Source organism: Neomonachus schauinslandi, chromosome 5 (assembly GCF_002201575.2).
Source record: "Neomonachus schauinslandi chromosome 5, ASM220157v2, whole genome shotgun sequence".
Classification (NCBI taxonomy): domain Eukaryota; kingdom Metazoa; phylum Chordata; class Mammalia; order Carnivora; family Phocidae; genus Neomonachus; species Neomonachus schauinslandi.
In genome coordinates, this window is record NC_058407.1 from 118,868,755 (window position 1) to 118,892,100 (window position 23,346).

The window sequence follows — 23,346 nt, forward strand, 5'->3', positions numbered from 1 at the left end:
CTCTGAGCAGACTAACACGTAGAGAATAAAGTTTAGTATCCAAAATCTTAAGGTGATATGATTCAAAGTGTGACTAATGAATTGCATTTTTTAGAAATTCTGAGCAATATTAACAGGCGGGAACAGAGTGATCATATGGAAACACCAGGAATCCTGTCCAATCAATATTCACTCTGGCCGAAATGAACACAGTTTAATGAATACCCTGTGGCATGATTAGCCATGATCTAGTTTATTTGCTTGTTTTTAAAGCTAACATTCACATAGAGAATGTATGAGTAATTTCCTAAATTGGCAGATTCTTCCATTTATATAAATATTTTAATATTGCCTGAACTGTCAAGTAAATGATTTACTAGCATGGCCTTACTTATGCATTGCCAGTGCTTCATGACTGGTCCCAAGTGGTTATTTCTTTTCGAGTTCCAATTGAGCCCACCACACAGCACCATTCACTGAGAACTCTTTAATGTAAAGAGCATGTACTGCACAACAAGTTCATTCCCGCCATGAAGACTCGGGAAAAAAAAGAGACTCTTGAGAAAAAAAAAAAGAGAGAGAGAGAGACACCATTACAGCAGTGAATTAGAAAAATGTACTCCACTAAGCGAAATAACTGGTTGGCGTTGTTAAATCAAGCATCTACAAATGGAAGATGCTTTTGCTTCAAACATTTCTTTATTCCTTCTGTAGTTCTAATTCTATTAAACAAAAATGTAATTCATTTTGGCTAAGGCAACATAAAATTTAGAGGGCCATGAAGTACTAAGCTGAGCCTCTTCGATTTTCTTCTCATCATTCCCTCACTGCTTATGAAGTTTCAGGCCACTATTAATACCCAAATGGGCAGATTCCATAAGTTACTTGAGCAAACATAAAGAAAATCAGGAACTTCATCTAAAACCAATCTTTACTTTTCTCCTCCTTCCACGTATATTTACTAAGGGCTTAAACAAGATGCATGTTCTGACTCTTTAAGTAGTCTTTGCCCAAGAAGACAACCAGAACGAACACTGGGACAGTAAATGGTCAAGCAGTATCTGAGTGGGCTGGTGCGACATGTGGATGGCAGGCCTAACATCATGGTTCCCATTGACCTAGGAACTGTTCCTCTGAACGTGGTGCTTCCCCCAGGGGAACACACCTCTTTATTCCTGAGACTTATGGGGAGATTTTGTAATGTACATTGGCAATGTCATTAAGTCTCTCTCTCTCTGTTTTTTTTTTTTTCTGGGAGAAAAGAAGATTGTGACTTTCTTAAATCAAATTGGGTGAAATGCAGTAAGATTTCCTTATTTTAAAATCAAGTTTTTAAAAAGCTTTTAGTGCTAAATCATGCAGATGTTTGGCACTTGTGTAAGAAAAATCCCCTACATTTCCAAGAAACTAAACTTCCTATAAAAAAATCCAACTGGAAAAATTAACATGTGGGCATGTTTATAAAGGTATCCAACCAGTGTTAGTTAAAAACAGAAATATTCTCTGTGTAGTAGGGAAGTGTAAGTTAAATAGAAATAATCATTATGTAATAGGGAAAAATAAGAAATAATTAAGGCAAAGGAAAGTATAAATTTGAGGCAAACATGAGAGAGAAAAGTGAAAAATTGAATCTGAGGTCATAATTTAAAATTAAAAAGGCAGATAGACCTTGATAGAAAAATTAGATTTTTCTATTTAGATTATTTTTGAGAACAATTTTGACTACTTTCCTATTCCTTCCATGGTAAGGTAACCACTGCAAAGATGAGCTTTTGATTCACTTTATTGAATAAAATAAAAGTACATTAAGTTGGGTTTCTCTTCCTTAGACCAATAAATCCTAGCCTAATAGGTACTCAATAGATATTTATTAAATACATAAATGTTTAAATGTCTTGAATTTTTAATAATGTATTAAAGTCCTTTCTGTGACTTTTAGTATATTAGAAATAAATTATTAAATAAATTGAGAGACACATCTCTGTATTGGTAAAATTTTATTTTATCTGATATTGGTATAGGATAAAAAGTTAATGAATAAATAAATGACTGAATAGATTTAAAAAAAAACAAAACATAGCCACAAGTCCCTGAAGGAATTGTTTTTCCTTCATAGATTCTAAAAAACATTCTGAAATATTTACAATTAACTAATCAGTGATTTCTAATATCCAGAAAGTTCTTAAATATTTGCTTCTTTTTAAACAATCAAACATACCAAATAGGGTATGCTTGCAATGTATGTATTAAGCAATAGAACATCATTTTTCATAACACTTTCTATCTTGGAAGAGATTTATGAGAAGATATTTTATGGGGAAAATGTTATGATTTCTATTTCTTTCTCCTTTTGTTGAGCCATGAGTGGACAAATGCGTATGTGGGAACCAAAGCACCTGAGGAAGCTGGGCTGGAAAGAGAAGCAATTTTTATCTTCTGTAAAATGAATAATTTTGAAGTGCTTTCCATTTTGAGGACTGAGAAGGTAAGATGACCCAATTTACTAAAGGATTTGTGGATCAGTGTGTCCTTAAATGAATGAAAAGACCCTGATAACTTTGAGAGTAAGAAGAGAGGCTCAGTTCTTCTAAAAGAGCTTTAACTGGGTTATGAAAGAAAAAATATCATCAGTTTTTTCAAGATTATTCATTTCCTCCATAGTTGTCAAGATGCTTTTTTTAAAAAAATTACAGTTGTTTAGTAATTATAATGGAGGTGTCCTACTAGCTAATCAAAATTACAAATTGTTTTATTTGGGGAAGATCAGTTATAATGGAATGTTTATATTTGAAAATTTATTATTTAATCGTATCAAAAGTTCTAAGGCTTTTTGAAGGCAATGAAGTAAAATGTATGTTCTGTAAATATTACACTGAAATATAATATTTTATTTAAATATGTGTATATGGGGGGGCGGAGCAAGATGGCGAAGGAGTAGGAGACCTGGATTTCGTCTGGTCTCAGGAATTCAGCTGGATAGGGATCAAACCATTCTGAACACCTACAAACTCAACAGGAGATCGAAGAAAAGAAGAGCAACAACTCTCTCATCAGAAAAGCGACCACTTTCTGGAAGGTAGGACGTGCGGAGAAGTGAATCCGAGGCGATATTTGGGAGGATAGACGGCGGGGGAGGGGCCTCCGGCGGCCGCTTCTGGCAAGTGATAGAGCCGCGGAGCACAAAATCGGAACTTTTAAAAGTCTGCTCCACTGAGGGACGTCACTCTGGTGGCTAAGCGGGGGGTGGAACCCTCCGGGACAGTGTGGTCTCAGGACCCACGGGTCACAGAAAGACCGGGGGTGCCTGAGTGTGGCAGAGCTCCCAGGTATCGGAGCAGGGAAGCCGGCTGCAGAGGCGGAGCCCAGGCACGGGCTCTCAGCTCGGGGTTGCCATAAACCGTGATCCGCGGCACAGTCGGGCCACTGCTCCTCCAGCAAGGACCCAACAAGCGGCAGATCCGGGGAGACTCACCTTCCTCCCCCGGGAGGAGCCGCACGGGAGTGCACCGCAGGGATCTGCTGGGTTTGGAGACTCCACCCGGGGTCGGGTGCCAGAGATAGAAACGCGCGGTCACAGGCCGGGTGAGCACGAGTGCGGCTGGAGACCGGGGAGACGGGAGTGACTGACGGCTTTTCTCTGGGGGCTCACTGAGAAGCGGGGCCCCGAGTTCTCGGCTCCTCCGCGGCGGAGATTGGGAGGCCGCCATTTTCACTCTCCGCCTCCAAAGCTGTACGGAAAGCTCGCAGGGAACAAAAGCCCCGGAGAGCAAACCCGAGCAGATTACTTAGCTGGGAGTGGGCAAGGGCAGGGCAATTCTGCCTCCGGCAAAGACATTTGGAAACCACGGCAACAGGCCCCTCCCCAGAAGATCAGCGAGAACAGCCAGCCAAGACCAAGTTTACCCATCAATGAGAACGGCAGAACTCCAGCTCTAGGGGAATACTGCACATAGAATTCATGGCTTTTTTACCATGATTCTGTAGTCTTTCAAAGTTAATTTTTTTTTAACTGTCTTTTTTTCTTTTTGAATTTTTCTTTTTCCGTTTTTCAACCAACATCTTATCAATCCCTTTTTAAAAAAAAAAATTTTTATTTTTCATTTTTAGAGTCATATTCTATCCCTTCATAGTAGTTACCCGTATTTTTGGCATATATATATAAGTTGTTCTCTCTTTAAAATTTTGAGATACTTTCTTCTAACAGATCAAAATATACCCTAAATCTCTAGTATATGGTATTTTCTATTCCCCTGCCTGATCACATCCTCTCCCTTTTTTTTTCTTTTTTTTAAATCCTCTTCTTTCTTTTTTCAAACAACTTCTTATCAATTCCTTTTGTAAAATTTTTTATAATTTCCATCTTTACAGTCATATTCCATGCCTTCATCAGATCAACCCTTATTTTTGTACATATATAAGTTTTTCTTTCTTTAAAATTTTGGGAGGCACTTTCTTCTAAAAGACCAAAATACACCCCAAATCTAGTGTGTGGCACTGATCTATATACCAGCCTGATCATATTTGATCACATTCTGGTTTTTCTGTTGTTGTTGTTTTGTTTGTTTTTGTTTTTATCTTTATCTTTTTCTTTTTTTTCTTTTTCTTTTTTCTCTCTTTCCCTTTCTTTTCCCACTGCTTCAGGTTTTTTCTGATTTGTTTAGAGTATATTTTCTGGGGACGTTGTTACTCTGCTAGCATTTTGTTCTCTCATTAATCTATTCTCCTCTGCACAAAATGACAAGACGGAAAAGATCACCTCAACAAAAAGAACAAGAGGTAGTACCGACTGCCAGGGACCTACTCAATATGGACATTAGTACGATGTCAGATCTAGAGTTCAGAATCATCACTTTAAAGATACTAGCTGGGCTTGAAAAAAATATGGAAGTTATTAGAGAAACCCTTTCTGGAGAAGTAAAAGAACTAAAATCCAACCAAGTAGAAATCAAAAAGGCTATTAATGAGGTGCAATAAAAAATGGGGGCGCTAACTGCTAGAATAAATGAGGCAGAAGAGAGAATCAGTAATATAGAAGATGAAATGATGGAAAATAAAGAAGCTGAGAAAAAGAGATAAACAACTACTGGATCACGAGGGCAGAATTCGAGAGATAAGCGATACCATAAGACGAAACAACATTAGAATAATTGGGATCCCAGAAGAAGAAAGAGAGAGAGGGGCAGAAGGTATAATGGAGCAAATTATAGCAGAGAACTTCCCTAATTTGGGGAAGGAAACAGGCATGAAAATCCAGGAAGCACAGAGAACCCCTCTCAAAATCAATAAAAATAGGTCAACACCCCGACATCTAATAGTAAAACTTACGAGTCTCATAGACAAAGAGAAAATCCTCAAAGCAGCTCGGGAGAAGAGATATGTAACCTACAAGGGTAGAAACATTAGATTGGCAACAGACCTATCCACAGAGACCTGGCAGGCCAGAAAGGACTGGCAGGATATATTCAGAGCACTAAATGAGAAAAATATGCAGCCAAGAATACTCTATCCAGCTAGGCTGTCATTGAAAATTGAAGGAGAGATAAAGAGCTTCCAGGACAAACAAAAACTAAAGGAATTTGCAAACACAAAACCAGCCCTACAGGAAATCTTGAAAGGGGTCCTCTAAGCAAAGAGAGAGCCTAAAAGCAACATAGACCAGAAAGGAACACAGACAATATACGGTAACAGTCACCTTACAGACAATACAATGGCACTAAATTCCTATCTTTCAATAGTTACCCTGAATGTAAATGGGCTCAATGCCCCAATCAAAAGACACAGGCTATCAGACTGGATTAAAAAACAAGACCCATCGATATGCTGTCTGCAAGAGACTCATTTTAGAACCAAAGACACCCCCAGATTGAAAGTGAGGGGGTGGAAAACCATTTACCATGCTAATGGACACCAAAAGAAAGCTGGGGTGGCAATCCTGATATCAGACAAATTAGATTTTAAACCAAAGACTGTAATAAGAGATGAGGAAGGACACTATATCATACTTAAAGGATCTATCCAACAAGAAGATCTAACAATTGTAAATATCTATGCCCCTAACATGGGAGCAGCCAATTATATAAGCCAATTAATAACAAAAGCAAAGAAACACATCGACAACAATACAATAATAGTGGGGGACTTTAACACCCCCCTCACTGAAATGGACAGATCGTCTAAGCAAAAGATCAACAAGGAAATAAAGACTTTAAATGACACACTGGACCAAATGGACTTTACAGACATATTCAGAACATTCCACCCCAAAGCAACGGAATACACATTCTTCTCTAGTGCCCATGGAACATTCTCCAGAATAGATCACATCCTAGGTCATAAATCAGGTCTCAACCGGTACCAAAAGATTGGAATCATTCCCTGCCTATTTTCAGACCACAATGCTTTGAAACTAGAGCTCAATCACAAGACAAAAGTCAGAAAGAACTCAAATACATGGAGGCTAAAGAGCATCCTACTGAAGAACGAATGGGTCAACCAGGAAATTAAGGAAGAATTAAAAAAATACATGGAAACCAATGAAAATGAAAACACAACTATTCAAAATCTTTGGGATGCAGCAAAGGCAGTCCTAAGAGGAAAGTATATAGCAATACAAGCCTTTCTCAAGAAGCAAGAAAGGTCTCAAGTACACAACCTAACCTTACACCTAAAGGAGCTGGAGAAAGAACAGCAAATAAAGCTTAAACCCAGCAGGAGAAGAGAAATAATAAAGATCAGAGCAGAAATCAATGAAATAGAAACTAAAAGAACAGTAGAACAGATCAACGAAACTAGGAGCTGGTTCTTTGAAAGAATTAACAAGATTGATAAACCCCTGGCCAGACTTATCAAAAAGAGAAGAGAAATGACCCAAATCAACAAAATCATGAATGAAAGAGGAGAGATCACAACCAACACCAAAGAAATACAAACAATTATAAGAACATATTATGAGCAACTCTATGCCAGCAAATTAAATAACCTGGAAGAAATGGATGCATTCCTAGAGATGTACCAACTACCAAAACTGAACCAGGATGAAATAGAAAACCTGAAGAGACCTATAACCACTAAGGAAATTGAAGCAGTCATCAAAAATCTCCCAAAAAACAAAAGCCCAGGGCCAGATGGCTTCCCAGGGGAATTCTACCAAACATTTCAAGAAGAATTAATACCTATTCTTCTGAAACTGTTCCAAAAAATAGAAATGGAAGGAAAACTTCCAAACTCATTTTATGAGGCCAGCATTACCTTGATCCCAAAACCAGACAAAGACCCCATCAAAAAGGAGAATTACAGACCAATATCCCTGATGAACATGGATGCAAAAATTCTCACCAAAATACTAGCCAATAGGATCCAACAGTACATTAAAAGGATTATTCACCATGACCAAGTGGGATTTATCCCTGGGCTGCAAGGTTGGTTCAACATCTGCAAATCAATCAATGTGATACAATGCATTAACAAAAGAAAGAACAAGAATCATAGGATCCTCTCAATAGATGCAGAAAAAGCATTTGACAAAGTACAGCATCCTTTCTTGATCAAAACTCTTCAGAGTATAGGGATAGAGGGTACATACCTCAATATCATAAAAGCCATCTATGAAAAACCTACAGCGAATATCATTCTCAATGGGGAAAAACTGAGAGCTTTCCCCCTAAGGTCAGGAACGCGGCAGGGATGTCCACTATCACCACTGCTATTCAACATAGTATTGGAAGTCCTAGCCACAGCAATCAGACAACAAAAAGAAATCAAAGGCATCCAAATTGGCAAGGAAGAAGTCAAACTCTCACTCTTTGCAGATGATATGATACTTTATGTGGAAACCCAAAAGACTCCACCCCAAAACTGCTAGAACTCATATAGGAATTCAGTAAAGTGGCAGGATATAAAATCAATGCACAGAAGTCAGTGGCATTCTTATACACCAACAACAAGACAGAAGAAAGAGAAATTAAGGAGTCGATCCCATTTACAATTGCACCCAAAACCATAAGATACCTAGGAATAAATCTAACCAAAGAGACAAAGGATCTGTACTCAGAAAACTATAAAATACTCATGAAAGAAATGGAGGAAGACACAAAGAAATGGAAAAACGTTCCATGCTCATGGATTGGGAGAACAAATATTGTGAAGATGTCAATGCTACCTAGAGCAATCTACACATTCAATGCAATCCCCATCAAAATACCATCCACTTTTTTCAAAGAAATGTAACAAATCATCCTAAAATTTGTATGGAACCAGAAAAGACCCCGCATAGCCAGAGGAATGTTGAAAAAGAAAAGCAAAGCTGGCGGCATCACAATTCCGGACTTCCAGCTCTATTACAAAGCTGTCATCATCAAGACAGCATGGTACTGGCACAAAAACAGACACATAGATCAGTGGAACAGAATAGAGAGCCCAGAAATGGACCCTCAACTCTATGGTCAACTCATCTTTGACAAAGCAGGAAAGAATGTCCAATGGAACAAAGACAGTCTCTTCAACAAATGGTGTTGGGAAAATTGGCTAGCCACATGCAGAAGAATGAAACTGGACCATTTCCTTACACCACACACAAAAATAGACTCCAAATGGTTGAAAGACCTCAATGTGAGACAGGAGTCCATCAAAATCCTAAAGGAGAACACAGGCAGCAACCTCTTTGACCTCAGCCGAAGCAACTTCTTCCTAGAAACATCACCAAAGGCAAGGGAGGCAAGGGCAAAAATGAACTATTGGGACTTCATCAAGATAAAAAGCTTTTGCAAAGCAAAGGAAATAGTCAACAAAACCAAAAGACAACCGACAGAATGGGAGAAGATATTTGCAAATGACATATCAGATAAAGGGCTAGTATCCAAAATCTATAAAGAACTCATCAAACTCAACACCCAAAGAACAAAGAATCCAATCAAGAAATGGGCAGAAGACATGAACAGACATTTTTGCAAAGAAGACATCCAAATGGCCAACAGACACATGAAAAAGTGCTCAATATCGCTCGGCATCAGGGAAATCCAAATCAAAACCTCAATGAGATACCACCTCACACCAGTCAGAATGGCTAAAATTAACAAGTCAGGAAATGACAGATGTTGGCGGGGATGCGGAGAAAGGGGAACCCTCCTACACTGTTGGTGGGAATGCAAGCTGGTGCAGCCACTCTGGAAAACTGTATGGAGGTTCCTCAAAAAGTTGAAAATAGAGCTACCATATGATCCAGCAATTGCACTACTGGGTATTTACCCCAAAGATACAAAAGTAGGGATCCGAAGGGGTACGTGCACCCCGATGTTTATAGCAGCAATGTCTACAATAGCCAAACTGTGGAAAGAGCCAAGATGTCCATCGAAAGATGAATGGATAAAGAAGATGTGGTATATATATACAATGGAATATTATGCAGCCATCAAAAGGAATGAGATCGTGCCATTTGCAACGACGTGGATGGAACTGGAGGGTATTATGTTGAGTGAAATAAGTCAAACAGAGAAAGACATGTATCATATGATCTCACTGATATGAGGAATTCTTAATCTCAGGAAACAAACTGAGGGTTGCTGGAGTGGGGGGTGGGGTGGGAAGGATGGGGTGACTGGGTGATAGACACTGGGGAGGGTATGTGCTCTGGTAAGCGCTGTGAATTGTGCAAGACTGTTGAATCTCAGATCTGTACCTCTGAAACAAATAATGCAATATATGTTAAGAAAAAAAAAAAAGAAGAAGAAGAAGGTAGCGGGAGGGGAAGAATGAAGCGGGGGAAATCGGAGGGGTAGACGAACCATGAGAGACGATGGACTCTGAAAAACAAACTGAGGGCTCTAGAGGGGAGGGGGGTGGGAGGATGGGTTAGCCTGGTGATGGGTATTGAGGAGGGCACATTCTGCATGGAGCACTGGGTGTTATGCACAAACAATGAATCATGGAACACTTCATCTAAAACTAAGGATGTAATGTATGGGGATTAACATAAGAATAAAAATAAAATAAAAAAATAAATATGTGTATATGGTCTATTATCACCCTGTGCAATATGGTAACCACTAGTCACATGTAACTCTCTAAATTAAAATTAATTAATGAAATCAAATTAAAAATTCAATTCCCAAATGTCATTAGCCACATTTCAAGTGCTAGTAGCCACATGCACCAGTGAGACCAATACTGAATAGTTCAGATTTAGAATATTTTATTAGTGCAGAAAGTGCCATTAGGCAGTACTGGTCTATGCTATTATGTTTTCTGGTAATTAAAGCTTAAGATATTCTGCAGAGTAAAAAACAAATCTCTCTTTTTGTTTGTTAAGGTTCTTTTTTTTTTTTTCAGTCTGTAAACATAATTTTGGTCACGTTTTTTGAAAAATTGCTGCCTGGTCTGTAAAGCTTATAAAGAGACCACGTATGACAAACTTATACAATGGTCCTCAAAGAGTTCACCGAACCTCTGAATATCTTTAAGTTATATTTGCTCTCCAAATTAGTTGTGACTTTTATCTTAAATGCTAACATTTCTTACTGAGCTGTGAATAATAACAACAAAGCAAAGGCAAGTTGTAGCAGGAACAACGTCGATAAATTGAAGACAGCAGATGCTGATGAGAAAGGGATTGACGTGAAGAAAGACGCTGGTGAGAAGAATAAAGCGGAGTGTTCTCAAGGACTCAGAAATAGCCGTTATCGTTAACTTATAGAAGAACCATTTCAAGTTAGGTCAGCAGCTTTCCAGCTTGGTTTCTTGGACAAGAATTCTGCGTGTGTGTAAAACTAACTTTCACGTTACTAAAATGGCTTTGCTTTACGTTCCCAAATAAAAGAACTGTGAAGGCAAGAGTGGATTTCCTGGGTTTTCTTGCTGGGAATGTTATGCTCTTTAAGCTCTGAAGGCAGAGAAAAGGTGAGGCCCGATGGAGAAGGTCAGCACCCTAGAGATTCAGATGGAAATTTGGAGTGTTAAGTTGGAGCAGAAAGAAACCAACAAGTATGAATGGTACTAGGGAGAACCGTATGTTTATCCGGGAAGATCTCTGCACACTGTGTAAAAGAATTTGGAGGGATATAAGCAGAGGCTGAGAATTACTTAATAAAGCTATTTAACAAGAAATTATGGAAATGACACATGACCTATGAATACATGACAATGTGAAAACTTTCTGATAATCAAAAGAATATTAAGGCAACAATGAAATATCATGTTCTGCTGATCAAATTTGCAGGGTTTAAAAAATGATAATAGTGTCTGGGAGCATCTGGGGAAATGGGATATCTAATAAAAAGCTGGTGGGGAAGTAAATTGGTACAACATTTACAGACAGTAAATGTCAGACAGCAATTTGTCAAAGTACATTAAAAAAATCATTAACAGTCAATGGCCACACATTCATTTTTAAAGAGTTGTGTCAACATTTACAAACAAAGATGCTCAGCACTGTTTTGCTGATAATTAATATGAAAAGCAACCAACATGACAAACCAGTGTTCAGACAGGTCACATAAAGTATGAAATAAAGGAATTTGTTGCAGCTATTAATGGCCACTTTTTGGACAGGTATTTAGCAGTGTAGGAAAAAATGTGTTATATATATTAAAGGAAAAATAGGTGACAAAATATTTATAGCCCAATGCCAATTTTCTTAATGTGCATGTGTACATGTGTATCTACCATAAACACAAGTTTGGATGCAGACGCAGGGAAACATTAATTGGTATATCTCTGTGGTAGATTTACAGACCAATTAAATTTTCTTCTTTGTATTCACTGTTATTTTACAAATTTCTCTGAGTTAATATACACTATGCTTATCATCACAAGTATGTTTTTACATTTGGATTTCTGTAATGAATAATCAAAGTCGTTGTATATAGACCTGTCTTTCACATCTGTACCTGTGGAGACTGAAACAGCTGATCTCCATGTTCTTTTTGTTTCTAAAATTCTACAAAATATTTTATGAAAAATAGAAGGTGATGCAGAGACCTATGGACAGACAGACACACCGAGAAGTCACAAAACAAACAATACTTAGAAAGAATGAGTTTCAGAGAGAGGGTGTCGAGGTGTTTTCTAGTGGAAATCCCCTGTGGACCCATTCTCATGAGCACTTGTTCTGGATGTGGACATCTTAGCATCACTATCTTTGTAAAATGACAATGTTTTTTGTTTTGGGGGTTTTTAAAAGATTTTATTTATTTATTTGATAGAGATAGGGACAGAGTGCACAAGCAGGCTCTCAGCTGATCAGGGAGCCTGATGCGGGGCTTGATCCCAGGACCCTGGGATCATGACCTGAGCAGAGGGCAGATGCGTAACCAACTGAGCCACCCAGGCATCCCGTGACAATGTTGATGCTGATGAAGCAACAATAAATATGGACGCAAACACAGTGCTTACTTGGTGCCAAGCACTGCATGCCATGTACCCCTTGCATCGTAGGTATTAAGATGACCATTTTGTATGTTAAGTTATAGGAATTAAATAAAATGCTCAAGGTCTAACACATGATTAGTATTCCCACTATGGTATCCCTTATTCTTTCTGGACTGCTAATTAATTTTTATCTTTTATTTTATTTTTTAGATATAAGGGTTAATTTCACCATGGGTTTTTTTCTTTCTTTTTTCTTTTTCTTTTTGGAAGGAGCAAAGGAATTTCCTTTGTAACCTTGCAACTGTTTACAAATTTACTAACAATGCCTGAATTCCCTTTGATATTTTAAACTATCAGATCACCTGATCTTTTTTGAAAGGTAAAGACTATGGTAATAAACCATGCTTGAAAGTTGCATTGACATCATTTACTATTTGGAAGCCTTTAAAAAACTGAAAAACAAGGTTTTTTGTTGTTGATATTATAATGAAAGGGTGGGGAGAAATCTTCATAATAAATAAATTAAACCTACCTACCTGCTTTTCAAATGCTTTACCAAACCTTCACCAACTGATAAGAATGGTATAGCAACTGTGGTCTCACTGGGAAAAATTATTCTCAAGGTTATAGCTTGCATTACCATGTTGCCATGGGTAGATTAAGCCAAGGATCTAGGCTCTATAACCTGTGTAACTAAAATGATGAAAAGAACAGAAAATTGATCTTATGAGAACAGGGTCCTATGTAATGTACCTTGCAACAGAGAAGAAACGAAACCTCTCATTACTGAGGATAATGATCAGGTTTTCCCTAAATTCACTCAGGATGAGGAAAAGGGGGAACAAAAATGAATGATTTAAATTCCCTGTGAGGATGACTCCTAAAAATGAGGGTTGTTAAATAAGAGAGCAGAATTTTGAAAAGAATTTAAATATTTATCTAAATTCTGATTGCACAAATAGGTAACATACAGGTCTCTAGGAATCATCTTATAGTCTCAGGAAAAAGTAATAGTTGTATAACATATTATGCTAAACTTGGGTTAGCCTAATCTCTGCCATAAATAAGTACACTTTTTTTTTTTTTTTAGGCTGAGAATACAATGCAACCATATCTCTCCTTCTATAGAGAAGCTCATGTAACAGACACTGTTACACCTTATAAATGTGGGAACAGATTTTGAAAGAGATTTAAATTTTTGTTCCCAAGAAGATTTTTAAATAGAACACATCAATTCCAGTTTTCTTGCTGAAATACGGTCCCATCTTAAAGGCAGGGATGAGTGGATTCGAAACTCAGAACTTCCATTCTTTCTTGGCTAATTTTCTCAGGATGGGCAACAGTGAGGTCAACAGGAAATGTGAATGGCATTCCATCAGGCGGCTTGCCTGAGGGAAGCTTTTCCCTAAACTTGTGCAATTTTTTTAGATGAATGCTGAGTCTCAACATCAGACATAATCTGTTCCCAAAATGCATGCGAATTTTGCCAATTTACTCAATAAAATTTATATTTGGGAAAGATGTTTTTCCTCAAAACAAAACAGTTATTTTATTACCTTATAACAAGGGATGCAAAATTGCAATTTGGGTTCTACGGTCTAAGCACAATTCTACCGTGCTTCGGTTCTGAGACAATACTTGCATATCATATATTTGGAAAATTTTTTTCTTTTGTACTTGGGTGGGTCTTTTTGTCTAAACAATAGTATACCAGAACATCAATGTAAACCAAGATGTCTTTTGAGGAAGCTGCAAATAATATTCTTTCTCTAAAGAAAGGCACCCACAAATAAACTAAAACTAGTGTTTTACTTGTGTAATAATTGACTCAAGTCATGCTTGATTTAACATCCCTGAAAGAAGGAATGTGAAAAACCCTTGTCCTCAAAGGGGAATCAACTGGCTCTCCCAGGACATGGCCTCTTATTTAAGAGGATGTCTATGTGCCTACACATGCTAATATATCCTTGCTTTGTTCACAGTATAATTTTGTTTCTGGAAAATCTGCCTTGATTTAACAGTTCCCTCGAATGTTACTTCCCAGTAATTCTCAGCTAATAAGGAGAAACTGCCATGGAAGATTCACATTCTTCACTAAGCATTATTGCCACAGATAAACATCATTCTAAATCATAGTTGTAAGATAACCCCTACTACGTTTCCAGCCAATCCAAAAAGTCTAAGAATTTGAAGTCTAAATAATTTCCACTCCATTTACCTTCTGTATTTGAGAGGTGGCATACTTAAACAGAATTAGTTCAAGGGAAGACCAAATAGCATATGCATGTGATAAATTAGGTCTACCCCTATAGTGAATTATAAGAAGGACTTTGAACAAAAAAGGGAAAGAAATAATCTAAGCTTGAGATGTATTTTATTATCATCTCTGTCACTTTAAATAAGCATGTCTAGGACACAATCATCTTCAGTACTAACACACTCAAGCATCCCTCAGGATTCTTCTTGAAATAGAGGTTTAAAAAACAGAAATTTTCAAATGATGGCTATATACACGATCAGAACCACTACCAACAGTGGTTTTCTGAATTTCTAATATGATGAATTTCTAATATTCTGAACTTCTAATATGACAAACAGCTGCCCAGGAACACATATGCTTTTATTCTACAAATGCAAACTAGACGAGATAAGTGAAAATGATTTAAACAAACAAAATATGTATCTTCTCTGTTAGTATAGCTCCACCAAAGTTTTTATTTACTTCAATTTATACTTTTTCTTTCATCTTTCTTCAGACTCTTACACAAACATGATAGACATAAAAATGGCACAAAGCTGCTCTTTTGCTGATAAATTTAAGCCAAACAAACAAACAAATAAAACTCATACACCTATCAGTCAAATAATCTGTCATTCCTTTATGTTCTTCTTATTAATGAAAGAAATACACCAGTGCAACCAAGCTAACTATCCCAAAGACACCAAAATTACATACCGTTGGCTTGGCTGTTTAATTTCACTTTACCTAAATTATTAGTTGAAGAGTACCAGAGAGATAGCAAATGCCAATAAGAGTTATAAACCAAATAATATAACCAAATAATATAATTTACAAGCAGCAATTGGTTAAGTGATTCTGTTGCTCAAACTATCACATCTGACTGAAATCAATCTCCTTTAAATTTATCCCACAGCAGGCTCAGATTTTGCAATTACCCTTCTACATACTGGGAATTTGCTGGATCCTGTGGACAACGACAAAGGCATCAGACAGCCCCACTTTCACTGGGTGATTGGTCGAACTTATCTGTGTGACTAAGACAGGAATCTGGAAAAGAAAAAGCAGATTGCTATGTGTTAGATTTGAATTTCATTTAGGGGTGGGGGCGGGGAGCATGATCATCCTATTTATTGGATAAAATCAGGTGATGAAGATGAAGGACCAGGGAGAGAGCCAGCGGGAAATATTACAGAAGAAAGGCATACAGTACCAACACATAACATCTGTTTAGTGCTTTTGATGGGTTAAAGTGACAAGAGAGTTCCTGGTCCTATAGACAGCTGCTTGAGGATGAAAGTAAATAGATTCTCAGAGAATCTAACTGATGCTGAATGCTGAAAACTCATCACATGGATAGGTGCACCATGAATACATTTAGTGCTGGCTGTCATTTCAGGAATAGAGACTCTTTTGTATTGTTTGTTTTCCTAAAATACTTTATATTACTTTTCATGGCTTTTTAAAAAAAATCCTTGTTTACAAGTGGCCTTATACATATAAAACCCAGAGAAGGACAAGTAAGTGCACTGCTAAATATATATTTAACAATATCATTGCTGATTAATAGATAGTGAAACTTGGCAAGTGTTAATGGATGCTGAACTTCACTATTCTGATTGAAACCTATATGGAAAACTTATGAATTATTATGGGTCATCTCAAGGTAACATTTCCTAAATTTAAACCTCAGTGGAACCCAAATCTGAATATGACAAACATTTTTAACATTTACAGTTTAAAAAAATTAAAACACATTGAGAATATATGAAATAGTTATAAATGAGACAAACTCTTAGAGCCAATTTTTCTAGATTTAGAAAAGAATCATTGGAGATATGATTACTATCTTTACTACCAGATTTATAGACATAAAAATGGGCATGAAACCATCTGCAATAAATAAAGGGCCAAGAAACAACAAGGGAAGGATAAATGTACCAACAAATCTTAAGGTGGAATGAGCAGACCGTGGGCCATCAGTGGATAATTCATTTAAGACCATATTAGATCAGACCTTGTTGTATAAACCATAATAAATAGCACAGAAATGAGAAGCAAGGAGAATAACTTGGGTAGAAGTTATAATAAGGGCTGAACTACTTACTTTTGTCCATGACATCATGAAATTGTGAAAAGGCTAGTTTGTTGAAATTAACCAATAAAGAGGAAATTTTAATGTATCTGAAATTTATGGAATTATCTCAAAACAAGTAAAAGCAAGATGACATTTTCTCTTTATGTACTAAATTAGTCTGTTCTTTTTTTTTAAGGTTTTATTTATTTATTTGTCAGAGAGAGAAAGAGAGAGAGAGCGCGCACACAAGCGGGGGGAGTGGGGCAGAGGGAGAAGCAGGTTCCCTGCTGAGCAAGGAGCCCCATGTGGGACTCAATCCCAAGACCCTAGGATCATGACCTGAGCCAAAGGCAGACGCTTAACCAACTGAGCCACCCAGGCGTCCCTAAATTAGTCTGTTCTTAAACAATATTACGGTATTGCCAATTTTATATCAGTATGGCCAGTTCTTAACCAGCATTAAGAAGTATTCTGATGGGGCACCTGGGTGGCTCAGCCAGTTAAGTGTCCAACTCTTGATTTCCGCTCAGGTCATGATCTCAGGATTGTGAAATTGAGCCCTGAGACCAGCTCACACTCAGCGTGTAGTCTGCTTGTCTCTCTCCCTCTTCCCCTCTGCTTTCTCTCTCTGTAAAATAAATAAATAAAAATATTTTTTCTTTTAAAGAAGTATTCTGATATTTGGACAACAGAAAAAAATAAAACAAAGTCAACATTTCTGTCCCTAAAGGTTCATTTACTAAATGAAACTCTGACATACTTTATTTAGTGATTACTAAGCCATACTCAATATCAATATAAGTAATTCCTTTTCTTAGTGGACATTATACGATTACTCAGTCTTATATACAATGTTGAGAAAGAAATGTTAATATAAGTGTAATTTATATTTAAGACAAACATATAGGGGCGCTTGGGTGGCTTAGTTGGTTAAGCGACTGCCTCTGGCTGGGGTCATGACCTGGGGTCATGACCCTGGGATCCGGCCCCCCCTCAGGCTCTCTGCTCAGCAGGGACTCTGCTTTCCTTTCTCCCTCTGCCCCTCCCCCCTGCTTGTGCTCTCTCTCTCAAATAAATAAATAAAAATCTTAAAAAAAGACAGACTTATAATTAAAGAAGAAAAGACAAAAAAATTAGAAAAAACATAGATAATATTTCCAATTCCAGTTATATTTTATATATCCTAATAAGACAAAGTCACAATTGCTAAATAACATTATTCATACATGCCTGATCAGGAGTAAGTATGAAAGCTTTGCTAACTTGTATTCGTCACTTGCTTTCATTCTCCAACATCTGTGACTGCAATTTTCCTCTGCAAGGTGAGATACATTTTACCAGATAATTCTGTGGTGATTGTATTTCTTCTTTTCCCATACTCAAAGCAGAACTTGAGTCTGTATTGCTATCAGTTGGAAATTACTATTATACTACCATGAATATTATATTTTTATACAAGAGCTTGTTTATTGGGTCACATGTTTGGATTCCTGCAGATCTAGTACCATCACTTTCCCTTCTTCACACATTTTCTATTCCACCTCTTCAATCTTTCTTCCTTATCTCTTTCCTCACCTAGCTATCTTTCATTTTGATTTCATTTTCTCCATCTCTTTCCTTCCTTTTACTCCCTTCCTTTGTATTTTGTCTGTAAGTCAAACCCTCTCCTCCTGTGCTTTTTGCCTGTGATGGACTGATTGTACTAATGGCCTCCTTGTATCCATACCCTTTGCCTTGTCACTTTTGGTCCCCTCCCACTTGGACTCTGGCTCAGTAATATGGCAAAGGATGATCACAGCAAACATGAAGCAAAAGAGAGGATTGAAAATGTACTTGCACATTCCACCTCCTTTCTGGGACTCCTGCCAGTTCTATGATGATGCATGCTGTTGGTGTGCTGAAGATATAAGAGAGGCACATGGAGGAACGTTTCCTTTCCAGCAGAGGTCATCTTTGACCAGCTGGCCCTTAGCCAATCGACCAGCTAACAGCTGGCACATGAACGAGCCCTGTTGAGATCAGCAGAGTCCAAACCAGATCAATAGAACTGCCAAGTTGATCCATAGGTATCTTGTGAGAAATACAAAATGGAGTTGTTTTAAGGAACTACATTTTGGGGTGATTTGTTACACAGCAGTACTAACCAATACATTTTCTATTAGAGATCCAATAGCAAATAAAAACTCTCTGGGTATTTCTACATAAAATGAAGAAGGATTCTTCCTCCTAGGTTTCAGGGAATCAGATAAATATCTTCTTTACTTCTAGGTACAATTAAACTTGAAAGATGAGGATGTTCCAGTAGAAAAGTTTCATTTTCTGCATCCTGCTTTCACTCTTCTATCTCTCTTTTATTTCCCAGTTTATGCTTTGTCCTCTGGATTCCAGAAAATGAAGACCAATGTGTCTAAGTTACCTAGATTCAGACTCATTTAACCTAAGGAAAATCCATCCAAAATCAAAATGAATAGCCCAACAATGTAGACAGTTTTCTGTCACTGAAAACAATCCCATCATAAATTGGCCAGCCCTTTAGGAAGATAGCTGTAGATGACCTGTAATGACCCTTTCAAGCCTCAGTTGGATAGTTTCACTCTATAAAAAGATTTTGACTTTTCCAAGCTTCAACAAGTACATTGTTAACAAGGGTGAAATACTCTATCTATTTGTAAAGAGAACTGAGGTAGGTAGAAATCATCTGCTTCTAAGAGAAACATTTTAACTTGCTGCCAGTTTTCTAGTTATACTTATTCATAGGACAGAGACTTCTGAGGAATGTCTGACAAGCCACTACTACCACAAATATCTCTATTATGCATCTTAGTATAATGTGGAAATATAAAGTAAAAAATAAATTTCTGAGAATATTATTTACTATATAAAAATTATTTTCCCTAAAAGGCATATACACTCTAGATGCTCTTTGATAAGATAGAATTCATTCACTCATTTGCTAGATATTAACTAAATATTTTCTGTGTATTATTGTAGGGATTATAGAAGAGAATGGAACAAAGACCCTGCTCTCACTGAGCTTATATTCTAGAGGGCAGAGATTGACACAAAAACAAGTGAATGCAAAAAATAAAGCATGGTGGGAAGTGGTAAGTGTTAAGGAGGAAACTAAAGTGTGGTAAAGAGAGAGAAGGGGTTGGGGGCCTCCTTAAGAGAAGGAGTCACAGAAAGTTTCTGTGATGAAATGACTTTTCTGTAGTTATGAGCTTGCCATGTGGATATTTGAGAAAAACTCTGAGTAGAAAAGGACCAGTACAGGCAAAGGCTTTGACTTAATTGTTTTTGGTGTCTTTCAGAATTAAAAGATTATCACTGGATAAGGAGGAGTAAATAAGATTGTCAAAGGAGATGAGAGGTGGTGGGGGCAGATCATAGGGAGCATTCATTCCCCGCAAGCCATGGCAATGACTGAATTTGATTTCATGTTGTACAGTGAAGATTTAGAGAGTTTTGAACAGAGGAAGTATGTTCTCTTACATCTGAAAAAGATCGCCTGGCTGCTGTGTGATCAAGACTGTAGGGGGCAAGGGGAGACGGAGAAGCTAATTAGGAAGGTATCACAGTTGTCTGGAAAAGAGATGGGTGGCTTGGACTACACTAGAGTGATACATGTAGGAGGTGGAAGTGATGGAAAGATGGGTTCCAGATGAATTGTGAAGGCGCTGCTATGAAGCCATGCCATGGATCTGAGGAGGGTGGGAGAAGGAGGAGAGCCAGTGACGTCACCACGGCCTTGGTCTCAGTAGCAGGAAGAATGGCATTGAGCTCTTCATCGGGTCCACTGTGTTGTACACCTGCAGGGGGCTTTCCCACTGCAGGCCATGAGAAAGGAGTTGTCTGTCCGTGCGGAGGGCCACGTGGGCAGCACTGGAAAAGAGTACCGAAATGTCCAGAGATGGACAAGATGAGAAGTGGAAGGTTTGGAAAAGGATGATTTTATGGCAGTACCACTGGCCTCAAATGCTTTTCTTTTAAAATTTTATAGAGTTCATGGATACAAGCATGATTTTCTAAAACTGGGGTCTTTTATTATATATTTTATTAAATATTAAAATGAAAATGTACAAGAAGCTCTTAGTTCCCTATATTTTCCAAGAAGGCACCCAAGCCGTTTATGAAACAATTGCATATCAGGTTTGGAAAACACTACTTTTGGCAACTGAATTAAATGCTTCATATTGTAAAAGATTAATGAGGAAAAGATGAACAAGTCCAGGCTTTCTCATAGATTTCTTTCAGAAATAGTCTGCCTCTTTCCACCTGAGATTGCCATATATCCTTTTTACCTTGCTTTCTTGGACTGTAATCTTTTTATTTCCAGACATCAAAGGCATGGGGCTGCTCTCTGAAAAGATCGTTCATCCTCTCACTTACTGCAGGTAAGGAATTGGGCTGTGTCAGCTCTCTGTGAGCAAGTCAGACCAGTCTGCAGAATTCCAGGAGAGTATTTAATTAGAGACCACTATGATGAATCAGGAGGATTGTTAAAAGTCACATTTAACTTGAATTACTTTGACCAATAGCAACAAAGCTATTGTGTATGGGGGTGTCTATCTGTGTATAAATAAACCATCTAGAATTATAGCCAATATCACACAAAATTAGCATAAGAAAGGGTCTGTCATATTGTCATAGTCATCTATTCTATAAAAGACAAGGATATGAAGTATTCAAGTCAGAGAAGCTATGGCCAATGAGGATGTCCAAGCATGAAAACACTAAAAATTTTGCTTTATGGGAAGCTATATTTTTTTTATCCCTTCTACAAATTTCTAGTCATTTTCAAAATATTTCCTAAGTTAGTTCCTGGGGTTTTTAGGAAGCCATTCTGAAATAGTATCAACTCTAAACTATAGAGGCTTTTTTTTTTTTTAAGAAAAAAAAATGTAGCTTCATTATTTTCAAGTGCCTATAATATTTGCCTTTTTATGATTGAAGCAAAGCTAAATTTTCACTTGGCCTCTGTATGATTTGTATTGAATCATAAATTTCTGAGAATGAGTTTTACAATTACATTCATTCCACAGATAGTTATAGAAAAGGAACATTATTAACACCAGCTAAAATAGCTTCCATTTCAGCTTACACAAGCATTTATAAATTCTTTTTTTAGGTGTTTTAATTTTTGTTCCATTTTACAGGACACAGAGAAGTTTATTATTTAAGTAAGCATAAATTTTTCTATAAGTGATATAGTGAAGCAAATGAAGTATAGACACAGAAAGGAGTTGCAATAAGCAGACGAAATTAAGGCAGGAAAAAGTATTAGGGACGGGCCAAGGTAAGGCAGAGCACACTAGTCTTCGAGCAAAGGTTCAGAGACAAAAGCTGCTCTCTCTTCCGTGCTGTGGTGTCATTCTCCAGGACACAGGGGCCCAACATGACCATAAAACGTGAAGTTTTACATCTGTCTCTAGAACAGTTGGGGAGGTAACAGCATGCTGCTTGAGTCAGAAGTAATGGGACTTTATTTTCCTCTCTCTTCTGCACTGCAAACCTCGCCAAAACATTCATTTGTTTCCATTATGGACCCACCTATTTATCTAATAGGCGGCATAGCATCTCAGCAAGGGCTTGATTGTGTAGTGTGTGTTCCAAAGTATGAATCACATGCCTATCACTGGAGAAGAATTACTCTAAACTCATTTTTGTTCACTCACTAATCAGCAACATGGTGTCAAGTAGGTTAATATATATACATTTAAGAAAACCCAAAGCTTACTATTTTACCTATTCTCACCTGCATTCAACCTTTAACTTCCTACCTCATCATCTTTAAATGTCAGATCTGGCTTCTGTGTTACTTAGTAGGGCATCCAATTATAAGGAGTCATGCTTTTCTTTATTACTATCAAAACAACACATAAAGTCCTCAGTATTACTGCTTAGTTGTCTGAAAACTACATTCGAACAGAAAGGCTTTCAATTAAATTTGACAATATAAAAATCCATTTGCTTTCCTGAATATTGTTAACATTTTGCACAATTCTTTTAATCCCTGTTTAGCTTACAGTTACGAAACTCCTTTCATATGCCAGGTATTGAGCACTTGATGGTATGAAAGCAAAGGAGAGCCATAAGCCAAAGATATGTTCTTAATGTCCCTCTATACCCCATCTCCATAATCATAGCCTATAGAGAATCTGGAAGCAGACAACAACATACAGCTGATAAGTAAGGACAGCCCCTCTATTAAAAGAGGAGTTTCAAACTGAATCTTGACATAACTAGTGCTAGCCTGGGGTAAGAAAGAAGAAACAGCTGTGGGAGAAACTGGAGGAAACATACCCTGAGTACACTTCCCAGCCAGCTGTTGCTATGTAGACATGCAGAGCAAGTGATCGAAGGCTTCTGATTTCTCAAGGGGCAATGCAAATCTGTATTTTTATTTAAAACCTTCTGATATCTAAATGCTGGCAACATATCCATTTTGCAAACACACACACACACTCATGTGCGCGCACACACACACACACACACAATCACTGTGACCTCTGATTTAAAGATAGCCCCCGACTGAATTAACAACTAGAGTTGGAGCTTCATATAAAATAAGACAATGAGGCAGATGTCTGTCTGAAGAAGGCTGTGCAACTGGGCTCAAGACAGTAAAACTATGGTGGGAACTTTATCTGGGCCTACAGATAGACGACGGAGCTTGTCTACACAAGGGGAA

The 23,346-nt window shown here is 37.5% G+C and overlaps 1 protein-coding gene across 3 annotated transcripts in view; it reads right to left on the bottom strand.

The window, feature by feature from the left end:
- PLXDC2 (plexin domain containing 2) overlaps nt 1–23,346 on the bottom strand; it is a 469,806-nt gene that overhangs the window by 116,650 nt on the left and 329,810 nt on the right. For all 3 annotated transcript variants that reach the window (XM_021696777.2, XM_044915539.1, XM_021696778.2), the window contains one exon: nt 15,529–15,628. In XM_021696777.2, the coding sequence (XP_021552452.1) occupies nt 15,529–15,628 (100 nt within the window). The remainder of the gene's footprint in view (nt 1–15,528; nt 15,629–23,346) is intronic.